General features: G+C 44.2%; 1 protein-coding gene across 13 annotated transcripts in view; it reads right to left on the bottom strand.

Moving 5' to 3' along the window:
• Nucleotides 1-18,636, bottom strand: part of DLGAP1 (DLG associated protein 1) — an 875,942-nt gene that overhangs the window by 329,479 nt on the left and 527,827 nt on the right. For 8 of the 13 annotated variants that reach the window (XM_077900117.1, XM_077900118.1, XM_077900125.1 and 5 more), the window contains one exon: nt 1,695-2,680. In XM_077900117.1, the coding sequence (XP_077756243.1) occupies nt 1,695-2,651 (957 nt within the window). In that variant the 5' untranslated portion in view covers nt 2,652-2,680. Of the gene's footprint in view, nt 1-1,694; nt 2,681-2,933; nt 3,085-18,636 lie in introns of those variants that run through there. The other 5 variants (XM_077900115.1, XM_077900116.1, XM_077900114.1 and 2 more) reach the window with 2 other exon arrangements.

Below are 18,636 nucleotides of genomic sequence, written 5' to 3'. Positions count from 1 at the left end.
TTTTTATTTGTTGTTTTTTGCCTCTCATTACAGAACTTTCATAGATAAACTATCCTGTTCTAGGGCTCCTATCTCATTATCCATTCTTTCTTTGGAACAGATGTTCTAATCAAAATACTTAATGGTGGTAGGTAAGATTGATACGCTTAAAGAATTTCTAAAGCCTTTAGTTGTAACCCCAGCAATGGTTATTTCTATATATTAAGTGACCTGGATTCTATCCTACCTTTAATACTAACAGTATAACCCACTAAGCCTTTACCTTTCTTTGAGGCTAGTTTTTTTATATGCTAAATGAGGAGGTTGGAATAGATGTACTCTTTAGCTCTCAAATTCCATTAATAGTTTCTGTGGCTTAACTCATCTAGCAACCTTATACTAAATGAGGCAATACCACTTTGAGTGGTGTTGATTATGGAATTGTGTGCTGTTTGTGAAAACTATCCTCATATTGGTGGCACCCTCTGAACACTGGGACGGACTCGGACACTGTCCTTGCCCAGTGACATATTCTCAAGGTTTGGTAGAGGCATTGTCAAGGGAGCCAGTCTTGTCAAGAGGAATTCTGAGAGCAAAAAGTTGAATTTCTCAGCAGAAGACCTTTTTTCTTGCATTTCTTCTTAAGGTAAGAGTGCAAAACAATCATGCCATGCCTTTATAGTCCAGTAAAAACTTGTTTTTTTTTTTTTTGTTTGTTTTTTAAAGATAGTTGTACCAGGAGAGAAGGGAGAAAAAAAAAAAAAAAGACACCGTGAAAAGGAAAAATATGAAGGTCCTTCTTTGGGAGGGTTGTATCTTGGGGAAAATGAAAATTACTAGATAGAGGAATTGGCCCCAGGGGTGGGTGGTGGGGGAGAAAAAGACTCTGCTCCTGACATTTTTATCCAGGGGAATCTAGGTTCAGTGAATGGAAGGGTATTAGGGAAAGACATGAAGAGACTGAGAGAGGAGGAGCGGCTTGCCTTGGGGTCTGTACCCGTGTGGGATTTACAGGCTGACACTAATTGCATTTTATTGTGTGGATGCTTCCCTCCGCTTTTCCTCCTCTTCTCTGTTGTCCCAGGTCTCTGCAGCTGTGCTTGTCAGGTCCCCAAACTGGCTCGATCTCCACCTCCTGAGAACCCAGGGCCTTATTCCCATTCTCTGCGCTCTTGGGTGGGGGTTGGCGAGTTCCGGTGGGAGTGTGGTTAGTGTTGGAGGTGGTGACAACAATTGCAATGGTGACGATATAGATCAAGTTTCCCAAACAAATAGCTTAAGGCAGAATTTTACAATAATAATAATAATAATAATAATAATAATAATAATAAACAACCCCTCTGGATAGATCTAATTAAACTCCTTCCAAAATTCAAAAGATCATTGTTGGCTTTTGTAAAAAAAAGGTGGATTTATTTTAAAATTCTGTGTGGACTCCCCTTTCCTCTCCTCCCTATCCCATGTTCCCTCAGACAAAAGAGGAACACTAAACATTAATAACTCCTTGCCTTTATGTAGGCGTGCTTTTCAAAGCACTTTTTATATCTAGTATCTCAAGATAACTGGATGGAGTTGGTCGCAAGTTTGCTTCCTGATAGGAGCAGTTGGCCAGACAAATGCTAAACAATGTGCAGAGCCCAGACCGGGACCCAGAACACACCACACAACTGGCAGGTGACAATTTCTAAGCATCCATCCCTCGACATAAATGGTACCTGAAGGTACTGGCAGGAGCGTTCTTGTTGACACGATTCGGACTTCACCATGGCCTGGTCCATGTTAACCGAGGCTTTCTGGTAAACCTCCCTGGCCCGGCTCACGGTCAGCGTGGAGGACCAGGCGCTCTTCTTCAGAAGCGGCGCGTCCAGGTTGACCGGCAGGTTGGCGCAGGTGGAGCACTTGACGTCGCTGTTACTCCGGGAGGCCTTGACCGCCTGCTCGCTGATGGTGTTGTAGGCCTCCACGAAGTACTGCGAGGCCGAGCGGTCGGGGCACCTGCCCATGGTCATCACGCCCGAGGGGGCGTGGTAGATGCACACGTCGCCGTCCAGGTTGTCGTCGGAGCTCCACCAGCCGGGGGACGTGCTGGGGCGGGCCTTGGGCTCGGGGCGCCGCTCCTTGCTCTTGCTGCGCTTGCCGTAGCGCACGGGCTGCGGCTCGTCGGGGCTGGCTTTGCCCCCGTTGACGCTGCCCTTGGCCGGCCCCTCCAGCGAGTGCGACTTGGTGAAGAGCTTCTGCACCGAGTGGACCAGGTGGCGGATGCGGCCGGGGCTGTCGCTGCGGTGCTCCACGGCCGTGCGCTTGTACTGCAGCGTGTGGTAGCCGTCCCGGCTGAGCGGCAGCTGCCTCTCAAACTGGTCCAGGAGGTTGGCGGGGATGCGGTTGGCCTTGGCGGCCAGCGTGCGCGGCACCAGCGCGCACTCGTCCTTCAGCTCCTGCTGCGACGTGTAGTGCCTGCGCGGGAAGGTGCTGCTGGCCAGCGGGTCGCTGAAGGGGCCCACGCACTCGGCCTGGAAGGAGTTGCGCTGCGTGTAGTAGGGGTGGTCCGCGGGGTGGTGCTCCACCGGGCTCAGCAGGTAGGGCTTGCGGTCCGAGTGGTGCGGCAGCGAGTCACAGGCCGAGTCACAGGTGACCCCGTGGTGGTGGCTGCGGCTGCCCGATAACCCTTTCATGGCGATGACACCCCGCGGCTGGGTGAGACCTGCGGGCGGGGAGGAACGAGAGGGGGAGACGGTCAGCACTTCTCTTGAACATCGACGTTGCCCTTTGGAGGATCCCGAGGCGGAAGGAGCCCTCGCTAGCCTGCAAGGCGGTTTCAGGGCATCGTCCGACCAGCTCTCCGACCTGGGTAGGGTGGGAAAGCGCGCCGCAGCCGGGGACCCAGCGGCGGGGGGGGCGAGGGCTGGCACACCCGGGGAGGGGGCTGCGAACATGCTGAACTGATTTCAGATCACCTGAAAGCAGACCCTCTCCCTCTAGGATTCCGGTAACGGGCTGTATCGCAGGTTTGCGTCTTGCCTGTCTGTCAATCATCGAGCACGGGCACCCCAAAGGCCCAGTTTCCCCGGGAAGCCCTTGCGGATGGATCCCCCTTCCCGAGAGAATTAGTTCCCCTCGGTGTTTCCATGGCATCTGCTGCACACTCTCCCGGCTCCTATGGAACTGTCTGTCTCAGGCATTCCCGGGCTACTTCCCTCCGTTCCTTGCAGGTCGGCTTAGACCCCTTAGCCACCTTTCTGTCCCCCCCCACCTGGCCCCAGGCTGGCCGTGTAAACACAAGCTAAGCACTCCATCAGGGTAAATAAAATAAATGCGGGTGGTAAAAAATGAGAAGCGACTGGCCTCTTATAACTCGAGGATAGATCTTTCTCCCTTCCCTCACATGACTTTCCCGTTAGAATTCTGTAGTGACCATCACAGCTCGCAAATAACCGCCCCCCCCCCCCCCCAACACCACAAGTGATTAGAGTTGAAAATAGCGATGGTGGCAAATAAATCAGAGCTGTAGAGAAAATCTGCCCTGTTTTTTTGTCAGAGGGATCAAGAGCTGCTGCTGCTGCTTCTTCTTCTTCTTTCTTCTATGTATTTATTTGAGAGAGAGAGGGAGAGCCCGGGTAGGCAAGAGTGGGGGTGGTGCAGAGGGAGAGGGAGAGAATCTCAAGCAGAGACAGGGCTAAGCATGGAGCTCGATGAGAGACTCCATCACACCACCCATGAGATCATAACCTGAGTCGACACCAAGAGTCAGTCGTTTAACTGACTGAGCCACCCAGGTGACCCAATGGCTTCTTCTTAACAGAGCAGTTGAAGGATCAGCTTGAACTGGCTACTTTGAATGTCATGGCATCTCCTTTTCCTGGTTTAAAGGTTTCTGGTTAAACGTTCACAAGCGATGGCAAGAGGGCCAAAGGAAAGGCCCTGGAAATGTTCCTGAGGACACAAAATACCTGGGCCTGAGGGTCAGATCTGCCTCAAAGAGAAGTGACTCCTACAGATCTACCTGTGGGATCCCACCTCGTTCTAAGCACAGATCTTTCCTATGCTTTAGTAGCAGAGGCTGCTGTTCCACAGGGCAGAGTATTTTCTTTTGACTCTAGTTTCTTTGGTAGCTGAGTTCCTATTAACAGCCTGATTTATTTTTAAAGCTCCCTGTAACAAAAATTGTCATGATAGGAGTTGTCCTGAAAAGACAGCATGACTGTCCAAAATATCACTAATGTCATTTCATATTCAGAGAGGGAGAAATAAATGGTTTAACTTAACAACAATCACAACAAAATAAAACACACACACACACGTGGGCTAATGAAGAAAAATGCATACTTTTGAGAGGTCAGGTCTTACCTATACCATGGGCTGTACTGTATATGAGAGTTCCTGACAGCTGAAAATTCCCATCCAGATTTTATAATTCTCCTTTTTTTTTTTTTTGTAGTCTCTCAGTTCCTGCACTAATGGCATTAATGGCTCAGCAAAGCTGATTGGGGGAGTTTAATCACTAGAGTCTTTTGAAATTGGTTAGTTTACTAAATTATGAGCTCTTTGAGGGTAGGGACTATGTTTTACTCATCCAGTGTCCAGCAGATACTTGGCTGATGGTGCAAATTGGCTAAAATATTTATTCAACGAATTCATGCATCAGTGCAAAATTTCCTAGTGTGGTCTAGACTGAAATTCGAATCAGGTGTATTGAGTAGAAAGATGACTGTGTGACGAAACGAGGGCCATGCACGAGGAAGGGACAGATCATCTCATGGGTGTTCCAGAGATCAGTGGTTTCAGAGTGCAGGAGACAGGCTGATGGATGTTCCTTTTGCCTCTGTGAACCTTTGACTTCTGAGCCTCCAAGGCTCATGAGAGAACATCCCACCTCTTGAAGCTCTCTACCTGCCTTGAAGTTAAAGTCTGAAGAGCTTGCCTGCCCTGCTGAAGACAAGATGTCTGGAGAGAAGACAGTCTGTCCAAAGGACAGAAAGAAACTGACACCTGAAGAGACAAAAAAGGCAAGAAGAACTCATGATACCTGTGGGTCAGGTAAATCAAAACTTGTCCACTGAAGAGAGACTAGTGAAGAAGACTTTTGCATAAAATACTTCGGGACTGCTCTGTATAAAGTTATGATCCCACAATTGGGGAGTGACAAGGAGGGATTTAAAAGGGTTAAATAATACATGGTTTTGGCAAAACTGTGGCACATACAAATTTAGATGGAAAAATCCATTGCATGAGGGAGTCTCTCCATATAAAACAGGTCCTGTTGAAGACATTCTTGCCTGTTAAATATGGACTTAACAGTTAAAAAAATATATCCACAAAAATAACCCAATAGGGTTATAGTCACATAAAAAGCCTCATGATTACACATATGAGAATCTCTGTATATAAAATAATAATGAAATAATGCTTCAGAATTTCCTTCTGAGGTAGCCAGGTCTCAGGTAGATACTCTCTGCTAGGTAAAATGTGAAACCGGCAAAAGCTGAAAACATGAATAATACATATTTATTCCAAATGTACAAAATTGTTTGAATCATTATTCAATATTTAGCTATCTTTAATATGACAACAGCATTTCATATAAAATAATGTTACCTGAAGACTAGCAGAGCAAATGAAGAGCTTTGGCAAAGCCGTTTATATGAATTAAGTGATGTAACCAATGATAATTTTTGTAAATTAAACATACACAGCATAAGTTTTACTAAAATGTAAGTGGGCCATTTTCAGCATAGAGTCAAGCCCTTATATTTTCTTAGAGAGTAATAGATTGCATCAAGGAAAGATAAGTTAACTTTCCCCCTTCTTAATATTTGTGAAAAGATACTGAGACCTTAATCTCTTTTCTCTATGATGTGGGCAAATATGGTCATGAAAAAATGGCAATAAACAGTCATAAACATTTCTGAATGCTCTTTCTGGTCCAGGCCAAATAAACAACTTAATACCTTGGCCCAGTTACATTTTTCTATAGAAAATCTGACACTCTCTTCTACCCTCCTCCATTTCAAAAGGACAATTGATCAGTTTGTGTTTATAAGGTAAAGCAACACATTTGTTGGCCTTCTGGGGAGTGGGGGCAAGATGACCCATAACCCTCAACAATTGCTGGGACACCTGCTCTTCCTTCTCTCATTCTTCCTTTCCCTTACTCTTAAACTCCCTTTCCATGCACTCCTTTCTGGCACTTCTTTCTTCCCCTCTCCTATTAAGGTCTGTAAGTAACACCCATGGACAATACTTGCTCCATCCTGCAGTGTAACTGGGAAGAATTAACTGAGCATCCCTCATGCAGAGACAACCAAATGCACATAGCAAATCTCTAATGGCACAAAGGCTTATGATGTGCTCAGAGAGATATGACCTAGTCATGAAAAAAGAGGAGTAATAATTCTGATTATCTTCTGTTTTCTTGGAAAAGGAAGCTGCTAGCTCCTGAATTAGACTTTAAGTGGCCATAAAAGATTTCTCAAAATAAAAAGGGAAATTGCCTTTCATGCCTTCCTTTTTGAGCAAGGGTGGGAAGTGTGGGTCAACATGCCTTCATAGGGTTTCTATGACTACAATGATCATCTCTATGACTTCAAAATTGTTTTGTTGTCCTCAGTTCGATTTTACTGTCAGACCATATATCCTGATTTTTGGCTTGGAAAATTTCTTGACTATGTTCACCACCATGAGATGAGCTCTGAGTGTGAGATGCATCTGTTTGTTTGTTTGTTTGTTTTCCAAAACATTTTTTTGACAGATTAATTAATTTTGAGAGAGAGAGAGAGAGAAGAGAGAGGGAGAGAGAGAGAGAGAGAGAGAGAGAGAGAGAGAGAGGGAGAGAAGGAGAGGCAGAGGAAGAGGGAGAGAGAATCTTAAGCAGATTCCACACTGAGTGTGGAGCCCAATGTGGGGCTCAACTCCACAACCACAAGATCACAACCTGAGCCAAGACCAAGATTTGGAGGCTTAATTGAGTGAGCCACCCAGGTGCCTGAGATGTGCCTGGTTTTTACAGAGTTCCCACACCTGGAGCAAAAACACTGCTGTACCAATGATGACTAAAGCAAGAACAACCCAGCACTGTAAAGGAAATTCTCAAGGAAGGTAATTTATTAGACCTGAGGGAAAAACAAACAAACCACATATTAGAAGATGCTGACAAGGGAAAATAGTCTTGCAAAGCTGGCAAGTCCGTATTTCATTTTGATTTCTGTGCATGTCTTTATTTAGAGCTGCTGTTCTTGATTTTTTCTTTAGATGCAGATGGAAGAACCAAGTGAAGGGCTTCTACTCTCTCATTCAATGAAGACTATAAGCCAGGTCATCATGACTTGCTTTAGAAAGAACAATGTGGGAGACCCTGTCCAGGTGAACAGGGGGCACTGTGTTCTGGTTTGGGGAGACACTGGGATGAAGAAATCTCCACAAATCTTTTTCAGGGTCAAGTGGCCTTTTTGTCTTTCCTCTGTGCAACCTGCCCATACTAGGTTATAACAATCAACTGACAGAGAGAGAAAGGATTCCCTTATGGAAGAGTAGAAAGTAGTCTCAGAGGATGCCTGGACAATTCAGTGGTTGAGTGCCTTTGGCTTAGGTCAGGTCGTGATCCTGGGGTCCTGAGATCGAGTTCTGCACCGGGCTCCAATCAGGGATTCTGCTTCTCCCTTTGCCTCTCTCTCTCTGTGTCTCTCATGAATAAATAAATAAATAAATAAATAAATAAATAAATAAATAAAATGAAAAAATTTTAAAAAGTAGTCTCAGAATAATAATGTCGTATAATGACAATGTTTCCCAGTGACTAATTCTGGCTAATGCAATAAGACTAGAAATGGCATGTGCAGTTTCTGGAAAATGTATCTAAAGGGAAGGGCACACCCTTCTTTGCCCCATCCCTGGCTGGAATGTTGACATGCCACGAGGTATAAGTTACTGTTGGAGCAGCACAGGACAAAGGATGTGGCCACAAGGGAGTGCCATTTCAGCCCAGCTCTGCATCTTGCTTATGCCAGAGAAAACAGACCTTTACCTTTGCCTGCGTCACTATTATTCTGTCTTCTGACACTTGCATCTGAAGCTATTCTTGAGATGGGCATTCAAGGCCAAATCCTGAGGAGCTTTCGTAAGCTATGTACCCAGGACTTGGCTTTGCAAGCGGTGGTACTCCACGAGGGTGATTTAAACCAGAGAGTGACAAGGCCATCCATGAACTAAAGATTTCCCTGGCTGTAGCTAGAAATGAGATCTAGGGGTGGAGAGAGGCAAGAGAATCTAAAAGAAGCAATTATTTCTTGCTTGGGCAGTTCAGGAGGACCCTGAAAAGGAGGAAAGAGTATCTCTGAAGAGAGTGAGAATGTGGCCCGCTGGGGTATGGCTTCTCTTTGAACTTCTCTTTGCTTGCAACGTGTGTTTCTACTACAGTCTAAACACACAGGGCACTCTTTCTGCACAGAACAAAATACTATGCAATATGGACGCAGGTTTTTTTAATCAGCATTTTTTTTTACTCTATTAGTAATAAATCTCAACTCTATGGGGATCAAGAAAGAAGACCTTTATGAATGCTCAATGGGCTTATGATTTTAAAATAAAAAAAAAATTTAAAAATAGAGGAATTGTTCTCACTGATATACTACCAAAAAACAAAGCTGTGCCACTTGGGGGTAAAAGTAATCAGAAAACCCAGCAGAGGTGAAGGCATGAGTTAACATTGCCCAACATGAAGACCCATTTTTCAGACATTTTCTGACCTTCTGGATCTGTAGCTACAAAAGATAGCTGAATGCCATTCTTTCAATTTTTCAGACTTCCCTGCTTGAAGATTTTCATATGTTCTATACTTGAAGTCATATAAATACCATTAGAGCGCCGTTGAATAAGCACAGGCTGAAACACACCCATTATCTTACTCAGAGTACAATGCTAAGCCGTATTACGTACACAGAATATATTCTGGTTTTCCATTAACATTAATTGCCATCCTAATCATCTGCAGTTGGATTTTGTTTGTGAATACCTCCTTTAGTCAGCCTGCTTCTACAAATAAATGCCTTTTGAGCATTTTCCCTTTCAAAAGATATGATATTGTACACAAAACAATACAAAACAAAAAAACCCCAACAAGCCAAACCTCCTCCAATTTGGCCCCAGTAGGTAGCACAATTACAACTGCCTTTGTCTTCATACAAAGCTTTTAGAAAGTGGTTTCACTTTGACTTTTGAGCATAAAAAGGTGGAGGGTGACATTTCTCAAGAAATAGTTACTAAGTCCTCATTAATATGGGTATACATTTATCGCTGGTTGAGTAAAATCTCATAGAACTTAGGAGGGGATTTTTATTGTGGAAATAATTGAGGCAGTACATTATGAAAATCTCACAGCATTATTTTGGACTGTTGATTTTGGAAGGTGGCTGTTCTGACTCTCCGTGACCTTGGAGATATCCTCCCCATGGAGTTGTTCCCATTGGGATTTCTAGGATAGGGTCTGATTACCTCAGCTATGCTTACAGATGGATTCCCCTGGGAAGGAACTAAAGCAAGCACAGATAAAGGACTTGATCTGCCATGGCCAATAGCTCTTGGGGAGGCCCTGTGGCAGCAGGACACCCTATCCTACTGGAGTAAAACACATGTCTGCGGAATTTTTGCAGAAGAGAGCAAAGACCATCAGTGTCTATTCAAAAAAATGTTGGGAAAGGTATGAAAGCCACTGATGAATATAGGAGAAACAGGAGTGATGATAGAATAAAACTATTTAATGGGATATAAAGACAGCCATGACAGAGAAAGGGAAAAAATGCAACCCCAGTGACAATCAAAACTGCACAATATAACTTGAAAAGAAGCAGTGGAAATAGCCTCTGATGAAAATGGAGTTATTTTTGTCTACATCCCTCATAACTAGCTAAATAGTCCTGTGAACATGTTCTGGCACATTCTAGACAACTTGCTTCAGAGCCAGACTATATATTTTTTACCTGAATCAAAGATTTTTTAAATTTTTCTCGTAAATGTCCTTCTTTTATATGCTGGTGCTTTTCTTCCTAAGTTTGTTGTACAAATCTACTGAGTGCTGAGGCGCCAGAAGTACCTGTAGTGGTCCTGTCTGTGGTAGCTGTCAGCTGACACCTGCTTTGGGGAAATATTTTCCCCTGCCCACAGCCTCTGCTGCCGGTGTCCTGGCCGGGGACATTGAAGGCGATTACTACCTCCTCTGACCTGATTGCACTGGGTTTGAAGACCCAACTCAGGGGCATCTATGCAGAGGCTTAGTTGAGTTAATCAGATGCTGGCTCCCGGAAATTTAAATGGAAGTGTTCCTAGAGTCACTGAATGCTGGTGAGCTTATCTGCAAAGTCAAGTAGAGGAAAGGTCAGTGTTTGCCCCCTTGGAAGCTGAAGTCGAGTGCTATTTGAAACTCTGGGGCAGGGGCACCTGGGTGGCTCAGTGGTTGAGCAACTGCCTTCAGCTCAGGGTGTGATCCCAGAGTCCCAGGATTGAGTCGAACATCGGGCTCCTTGCATGGAGCCTGCTTCTCCTGTCTCTGCCCCCTTCTCTCTCTCTGCCTCTCTCTGTGTCTCTCATGAATAAAACATAAAACATAACATAAAATAACTAACATAAAATAACATAAAATTTTTAACATAAAATCTTAAAAAAAAAGAAAGAAACTCTAGGGCAGCAGAAACAGGGGCCCTGCAGAGGAAGCATGGTGGGGGGGCGGTGAGAAGAGGAGCAAACATGCAGAGAGAAGCAGATCCATGTAGCCCCAGGGAAAGAAACAGAGAAGCTGCCCAGCGACCTTCCAAATCGAGAATGGCCAGGACCCAGCCGTCTGTGGCAGGACCTTGGCAGGCCGACAGTAGCACACCTATGCAAGGAAAGAGACCCTCCTGCCTAGCTGGGGTGACTGCAAGCGCAAGAGAGGCACCATCAGAGGCCTCTATGTCACAGGAGGCCCAAATGGAGTCTCAGAAGCAGCTCTATCAGAACTGGCCAAGGCATCTGAAATGGCTTTTACCACTTTAAGAGCATATTGGCCCCCACAAACCCCACACACCTTCCGATTTCACACTCATTCTTTCAGTGCTATCCTGAATTATCAATGCTTGCCTGCCGGAGAGAGAGGTGGGCAGTACCCCCAGGGTGAGATGGGCCGCCTCTGCAGCTAACCATTGTCAATGCCTTCCATCTGGAGTGTTTTACTGCAGGTGCTTCGCCAGCACCACCCCCCCCCAGCCGCCCCACCCCTACAATAGCTATAGTTGATGGGAATGAGCTTGGCAATTTCTCCAACACCACTCCTGCTGCTTCCTTGTTCGCATAATTTGTAAAAGGCCTTATTCTTACTCTTCACCTATCCAGCAATTAGACTCCTTTTTGATTTGTTATCATTATTTGTTCATTTCGGAACAGGTTGTTCCTTCCCCCTTGAGAATTCTACACCCCATCTCAAACTTGAAACAAAGAAATCCTGCTCCAGTCAACTCTCTGAAACACCGTTGCTGTGGGAGAAGAGAACATGATGACATTCCCTGTCCCTGGATGGCAATCACTCAGTTTTGACAGATGCGGGTGTGAGCCTGTAAGAAGCAGCCTGTATTCTTTGAATGTGCTGGGCGTGGAGTCAAATTGCATTGATGCATATGAATTTAATTCAACACCAATTTACTGAATAACTATTGTTCACATGCAGTGCCCTGGGCACTGTAAAAAGAATTAAGGGTTCTTATTATTCCCGCCCTCACCTCTGCTCTCTCCTGTTTCCTCCTTCCCTTCTCCCCACTCGGGTTCATCTGATGGGTCTCAGGATAGTTTCCTCCTGAGTTCTCCCGTTCTCCCACAACTCTCTCTCCTCTAGTTATTTAGCTCCCTGGGTCTCGCTTCCTTCCTTTGCTGGCCTAGGAGACACATCGTGTCAAACACTCCCTTGTAAGCACCCTCAGCTCCTTGCTCTGTGATTCTTCTATCTGCCTCATCTATTTCTGGACAATATAAAACCGAGGAGGGGTGCCACCGTCCTTCTGTTCTTCCACACAGGGGCTGCATGTCACTGGGGATGGGACTGGTGCCACGACAAATTCCCAGTGTCCAAACTCTGCTCCAGTCCCAAAGCTGATTGTGAAGAACGCGGTGGATCTCCTGCTTCTGTTGCTTCTGTTCCAAGCCCTTGACTCCCTTCCTTGAGTCTCATCTGGACTTGGTTGGAAAAACCAAGACAGTAACCAACAAATACCAAGTGAATAGAAAAGGAACGGTCCCTCTGCCTCCAGTAACCACAATACCTACAGACATTTTTGAGCACCTCTATTCCAGGCACATGTTGACCATGCTAAATGCATTATCTCATTTCATCCTCAAACAATATGTGGCAGGGACTATTCTCTGGATGAGAAAATAAGACTATTGAAGATTAAACAGCTTGTCTGGGATAACACAGCTGGTTAATTTTGAAGCTACTATGCTCTTTGCACTAAGCCACAATGACTTTATTCCCACCCCCTCTAGCACACACACACACACACACACACACAGACGCACACTCCACAGCATTTTCTATAATCCTAACAGTATGATTTGTAATGTGATCTTTGTTACCTGATCGTGCCATTTTTCACTTTAAGTTCTCTCCAGACTTCTTACACGTTTACAATGTAATCTAAACCTTTGAAGATGACCCACAGTAGAGATTTTCATGATCTATATGGTCTAGACCCCATCTCCTAGGCAGCCTTGTCTCCTGTCACCCCATTCCTTACACCAGCAGCACTGGACTCCACGTACTCTTCCCCATATGCCACGCTTTCCAGTGTCCTTGTGCTTTGTGTTCTCTCAAATACTCATCTCTGTTCACTGAGCCAATTCTCATTTCTCCTTCAAGAGGAGGTACAAAGACAGCCTCCTCTTAAAATCTTCCCTGTGCTAAAGGAAGTTTGGAAGTGGGAGGCCCTATCTAATTTATGATCTAGTTGAGGAGATAAACAACATAAGCATAAAACAATCAGAGAATAATACAAGTCAGAATCTAATCAAGCCCTAGATTGTGTGGTACATGTTGCACATGTAATGCACCAAGGAAAAAGCTTTTGGGAAAAAAAACACACTAGAAGCTGCAAAAGTTAAGGAGTGCATAGACATCTCAACCTAGGAGGTTCAGGAAGTCCAGAGAAGCACATCCTTCTATGGCGAGGTTCTTTGGTTGATGTACAATGCTTACTCTGCATTTTGTTCAAATCTGACTATTTCATCTCCCTTCTGGCTTTTTTTAATGCTTCCACTTTTACTGCTGCTTTTGTCTTTGATGATACTCTCCAGATGTGAGTTGGATTGTCTGAGAGCTGCAAACTTGGCCTCAATATTTAGGTCTCTGTCTGGCTTCCTTCCATTGATCTTCTCTTTGATATTGAGCCTGTGGAAGGCAGTGATAAGAAACAGGTGTTTATACTTGCACGGTTTTGACTGTCTGGATGTCATGGACCTTGGCAGAGTGTCTTCTGAATGAGGTGCCATGGGGGGAACCCCTCTCAGGTCTCAACATTAGCAAAGCTGTATGTTTAGCACCTGCCATTTAATCTTGCAGGTACTGTGACCCTTGTAAAATGAATGTTTCCACACCTGCTTTGAGTATCAGGGCATTTATTGGTAAATATATGACAAAATGGTAATGGTTTTATTACTTTTCTAATTTTATTCTACTTTCATTATTTTTCCCTTGGATATATCCTTTATCTTCTTTCATGATATGATCTACATAATCTTATAAACCAATCCTTTGTTTGGATTGGAGTTAGAAAGGTTAGAGTTGGGGTGGAAAACCTATATCTACCCAGATATCTTTGTATTATGTAAAAGTAAATACTTTGTTAATGTATTTTTTTCTTTCACTTGATACCATCAGTTGACTGTAACAATGGTTCTCAAACCTGAGTGAGTATAAAAATCAGCTGGAGGGCTTGCTAAGACACAGATTGCTGGACACCATTCTCAGAGTTTCTGGGGTGGTCCTCAGTAATCTGTATTTCTGACAAATTCCCTGGTGATGGTGATGCTGGTCCAACAACCACATTTTGAGAACCACTGAACTGGACTATTTCTCATGTCTTGTGGAGGCTGAGAAAATTAAGGCCATTCCACCTTAAGTTCAGCGTTAGCACAAGTTTAGCCACCCCAGGCTCCTGTGAATAAGAGCTGAAATTTACATTACTTCAGTTACAGGAAAAAAAAACAGCTTACACCTAGAAAGCCCCATATTAGAATGAGAACAGAGCTGAAGCCAGTGGCAGGAAGCCCCATATTAAAATGAGAACAGAGCTCAATGCCCTTGAAAGCCCCATATCAAAATGTAAACAGAACTTGAGAAATTCCTCCACCCCTTCTGGAGGTCCCCTAGACCAGCCCTTAAAACTAAGCTGAAACCCACCTCGGGGTCCAAGTCCCTGCTCCGTTGTGTCCGATACACTTGGACCCAAGCTCGAGCTTGTAAATAAACCCTCGTGTGTTTGCATCGGTGTCGGCTCCTTGGTGGTTTCTCGGGTACGTAATCTTGGGCACAACAGTCTATGATTCTTTCTAGAATACACACCTTCCTTCCCTGTATCAGGCTTACACTCATACTTTTCCTTCACTCCCCAGATCTGTGTCACTTTTTGGGGGAAGCCTTTGTTGAACCCAGTAGGCAGAGTTAACAACCGTCTTGTGTGTTCTCACATGGCACATTATTCATACCCTGGGCACTGAAGTACTTGCTGTAATGTATGGTGTTACATGTATATCTGTCCCAGGAGACTATGAAATTTTAGGGACAGAGAGGATCTCACTCATTTTAATCTCACCATTTCCTGGGAAGGGCCCTGACACACAGTACACACTCAATGAATGGTAGCCAAATAATTATGTGAATGGAAGTCTCCTGCTTGGGAAACGTGATATTTTCATGTAATAAATATAGTAATTTAGGGATCCCTGGGTGGTGCAGCGGTTTGGTGCCTGCCTTTGGCCCAGGGTGCGATCCTGGAGACCCGGGATCGAATCCCACATAGGGCTCCCGGTGCATAGAGCCTGCTTCTCCCTCTGCCTGTGTCTCTGCCTCTCTCTCTCTCTCTGTGACTATCATAAATAAATAAAAATTTAAAAAAATTTAAAAAATAGTAATTTATAAAGAAAACTTTTTTTTATCCCAGGAATAATGCATCTTCAGTGTAGGCACCATGCTACTCAGTAAGTATTTGAGTGGTGCTGAATGCAGCTTGCTGAAAGAAGCCTGCTTTGCTATCTCATCCACAGCACGCAGGCTACATCTGTCCTGCAGCCCATTCATCCTTCTTCAACCTTCTCAGCAATCAGAGGCTCTTGAGCTTCAGTGGCAACGATTTGTAAAAACAAAGAAAACTCCAGGTCAAATACTCTGCACCTCCCTGAAGACAGGGAGACTTTTTGGTTAGAACATGGCAGCTAATAAACTGATGTCACGTAGGAAGATGTTTTCTCTTTCTGTAGTGGGCTCTAAGGCTCTCGGTAGGCTCTGGCATGATCTCAGTGGTATTTTTTGAATCCAGTGAAATACAAGCTTTGCTTTATCCTAGGCCTGTTATGTGTCAGGAAGTCAACATACAGTCTATGGAAGCCTTGCGAGTGTGGCCTGCTCTCTCCTCTCTCTACAGATGAAGAAAGTGAGGTCCTCAGAAGTTAAATAACTTGCCTAAGGAGCACAACGAGTAAGCAGCTAGGCTAGGACTTGAGGGGTCTGTAAGGCTGAAAGCCCATGTTCTTCCTGCCCCATCAGTGGCTTTAAGAACCTTCAGGATGCTGGGGGCAGCAAGCAGGGACCACCCTGCAATTCACAGCTTTTGGACTTTCCTTTGAAGAACAGTTCAGCTGTTAAAAGAAAAAAATGGGAATAAACCCAAAAGAAAATACCACCAATACGTTGTCACATTGCCTCTTTTTTTTTTAAGATTTAATTAATTAATTTATTTGAGAGAGAGAGAGGAAGAGAGAAATAGCAAGAGAGAGCACAAGTGGGGAGGAGAGAAGCAGGCTCCCCACTGAGCAGAGAGCCCGATGTAGGGCTCAATCGCAGGACCCTGGGATCATGACCTGAGCCCAAGACAGGTGCTTAACCAACTGAGCCATCCAGGCACCCCAGATCTCCTCTTTTTGATATAAAAAGACCATCCAGCTTAGACGTTTAATAAGCTGCATAGCAGAGTGCTCCCTGGGAATACATATCCTTAGATATGGATAGGTGACCTCGAGATCTTGTTTATAACCCTGACTTTGTACCAAAGATGTTGGCCTGTAAATGCTGCTAAGCCTAAGGCTGTAGATATTACTCATGCACTTTTCTCCCCACTACCTAGACCTTCATAGAAAATGTGGATAATGTTTTTAGCCTCAACATAGAAGTGAGCCAGTGTAGACAATCACCTTTCAGTTATCTATAAAGGAGCTAACATTTGTATATTCCTTTTTTCCCCAATAAATATTTACTGAGTATCTACCAAATGACAGGTGCAGTCTAGGGTGCCAGAGATCTAGTAATGGATACACCTCAGAAAACTCTATGTCTTCATGGAAAGTACATTCTTGTGTGGAGAGACAGACGGCAAACCAATATATGATGTATAAAACGATGATAATATCATCTGATGATTATATCATTTGCCAGGTGATGACATATAGAATGTCTTTTATAACTAGTCTTTTGTAAATTCTTGGCTGACTTAGACACATTGAAAATTGCACAAAGTACTGGCTTATTTATTAAAGAGGTAATTTATTTTAATTATTATTTTTTCAGAGAGAGTGTGAGTAGGGGTGGGAGGAGGGGCAAAAGGAGAGAATCTTAAGCAGACTTCCCACTGGGTGTGGAGCCTGATGCAGGGCTTGATCTCAAACCCTGAGATCATAACCTGAGCCAAAATCAAAAGTCGAATGCTTAACCAACTGAGCCACCCAGGTGCCCCAAAGAGGTGCTGGTAAAGTTTATGCCTGTTAGTATATTTCAGCAAATATTAAGTAACTAGATATGTCTGTGTGCCAGACCCTGTCCTAGGCACTTTATATGTATTTTTCCACCCAATTATCATGCAGCCCTATGAAGTAGGTACACTTTTCCCAGAGGAGGAAAACAAGGCAGAGGGGAGTGCTCAGAGTTAATCCAGGAAGTCGGACCCCAGACCTCAAACTAGGCATCACTACTCTATCAATGACAAAGTTTGTCTTTGTCATTCAGCATATTGATGAGACACCACCAAGGCTGCAGCATATGGCTGCATAAATTGTGCACAGCACATCCGCAGAGGGCAAGCTGACTTGTGGGGCAGCGGTTCTGTTGCTTTGCTATCACTGATGTGCCAGCAAGGAATATACTTCCATTTAAAAAATTTAGTGTCAGCATAATTTCAAAGAAGACACTGGAGAAAAACCATGCATTCCCAACATCAAATGGAAATAGGATTATTCACCTATTATTATATTAGTATTACCTAATAAAACAATAATTGAAATGACATATTTTAGAGACATAGACATGTACTTAATACATAGCTTATCTACACTTTTTCTAAACTCCTAATCTGATGACACTTTTAGGTAGGCTATTTAAAGGGGAAAATGCTGGAAACCTAGAAGAAGTTTTGAACTTCTCCATACAAAATGCCTTTTTCCCCCGTGTACCTCCCTGAGCTTAACCTGGAAAATTTCATTTTCCATACAGCTCACCATCTGCTAATGCTGGCATGAGGTGTGGGGTAACTCACACCGTTCAGGGAGCCATCCTATGCTACAGTGATACAGACCTAAGGCCAATGAAAGAAGTAAGTTGTGGGGAGAGAAGCCACAATAAAGTCTTCATTGGGGTAGCATCTGATAGTCTGCTCTAGTACTTCCTATGGTGACCACTGTCCGTAGCAGATTTTCCTCTGACCACTGAAGGGGGATTGTTTCCTCTTCCCAAATCTACCTCAAGACAAAATTCCACTTAAGGACGATTATAAGTTTCATTTCCCAACCAAACACCTGGGCAGCCTAAAATCCCAGAGGAGCAGATCCAAGCAGGAGCAACAGGTGGTGAGTGTTGAGTGAGTTCAGGGTGTTAAGTCGGATGACAAGTGACTTCAAATGGGGATGGAATGTTAAAGGTATGCCGTCTGTAGGGAAACGGTTCACTTTAGATCTGAAGAAAACTTTTGGATCCTCACTTAGGAGATGAGATTCAAAATTGGGATGCTTTTGCCCTCTTTCTTATTCTCTGTACACAAGATGCCCAGGCTTGGTCAGATTTTAGAAAACATCCTTCCCATTGCCTTGAGCTTCAGCCTACCTTCAATAAAGATGCACTTAGCATCTTTAACTAGAAACAGGCGTCTTCTCTCGCTATCCTATCACACTTTTTGCTTGTGTGGTCTTAGAGATGTGTTGTTCTTTCTCCTTCTTTCCCTCTCTCTCCTTTTGAGTTGCTCTTTAAGGAAAAATCAGCTCTGTAAAGTGCAAGGCAGTGACTGGCAGCTACATCACCAGTTTTCAACACGGTCAGCATTTTGTGTCCTTTGAATGAGGAAATCCCTTTAGAATTGTTTCACTTAGGCTTTCTATCAAGATCTGTTTTTTACTTTTAGACTCAGAATTACTCTGGGTCACTCAGTATATGTGAAAAACCCCCAAAAA

The sequence above is a fragment of the Canis aureus genome, chromosome 6 (genome assembly GCF_053574225.1).
Source record: "Canis aureus isolate CA01 chromosome 6, VMU_Caureus_v.1.0, whole genome shotgun sequence".
NCBI classification, from domain to species: domain Eukaryota; kingdom Metazoa; phylum Chordata; class Mammalia; order Carnivora; family Canidae; genus Canis; species Canis aureus.
This window is presented reverse-complemented; position numbering and strand designations above follow the sequence as displayed.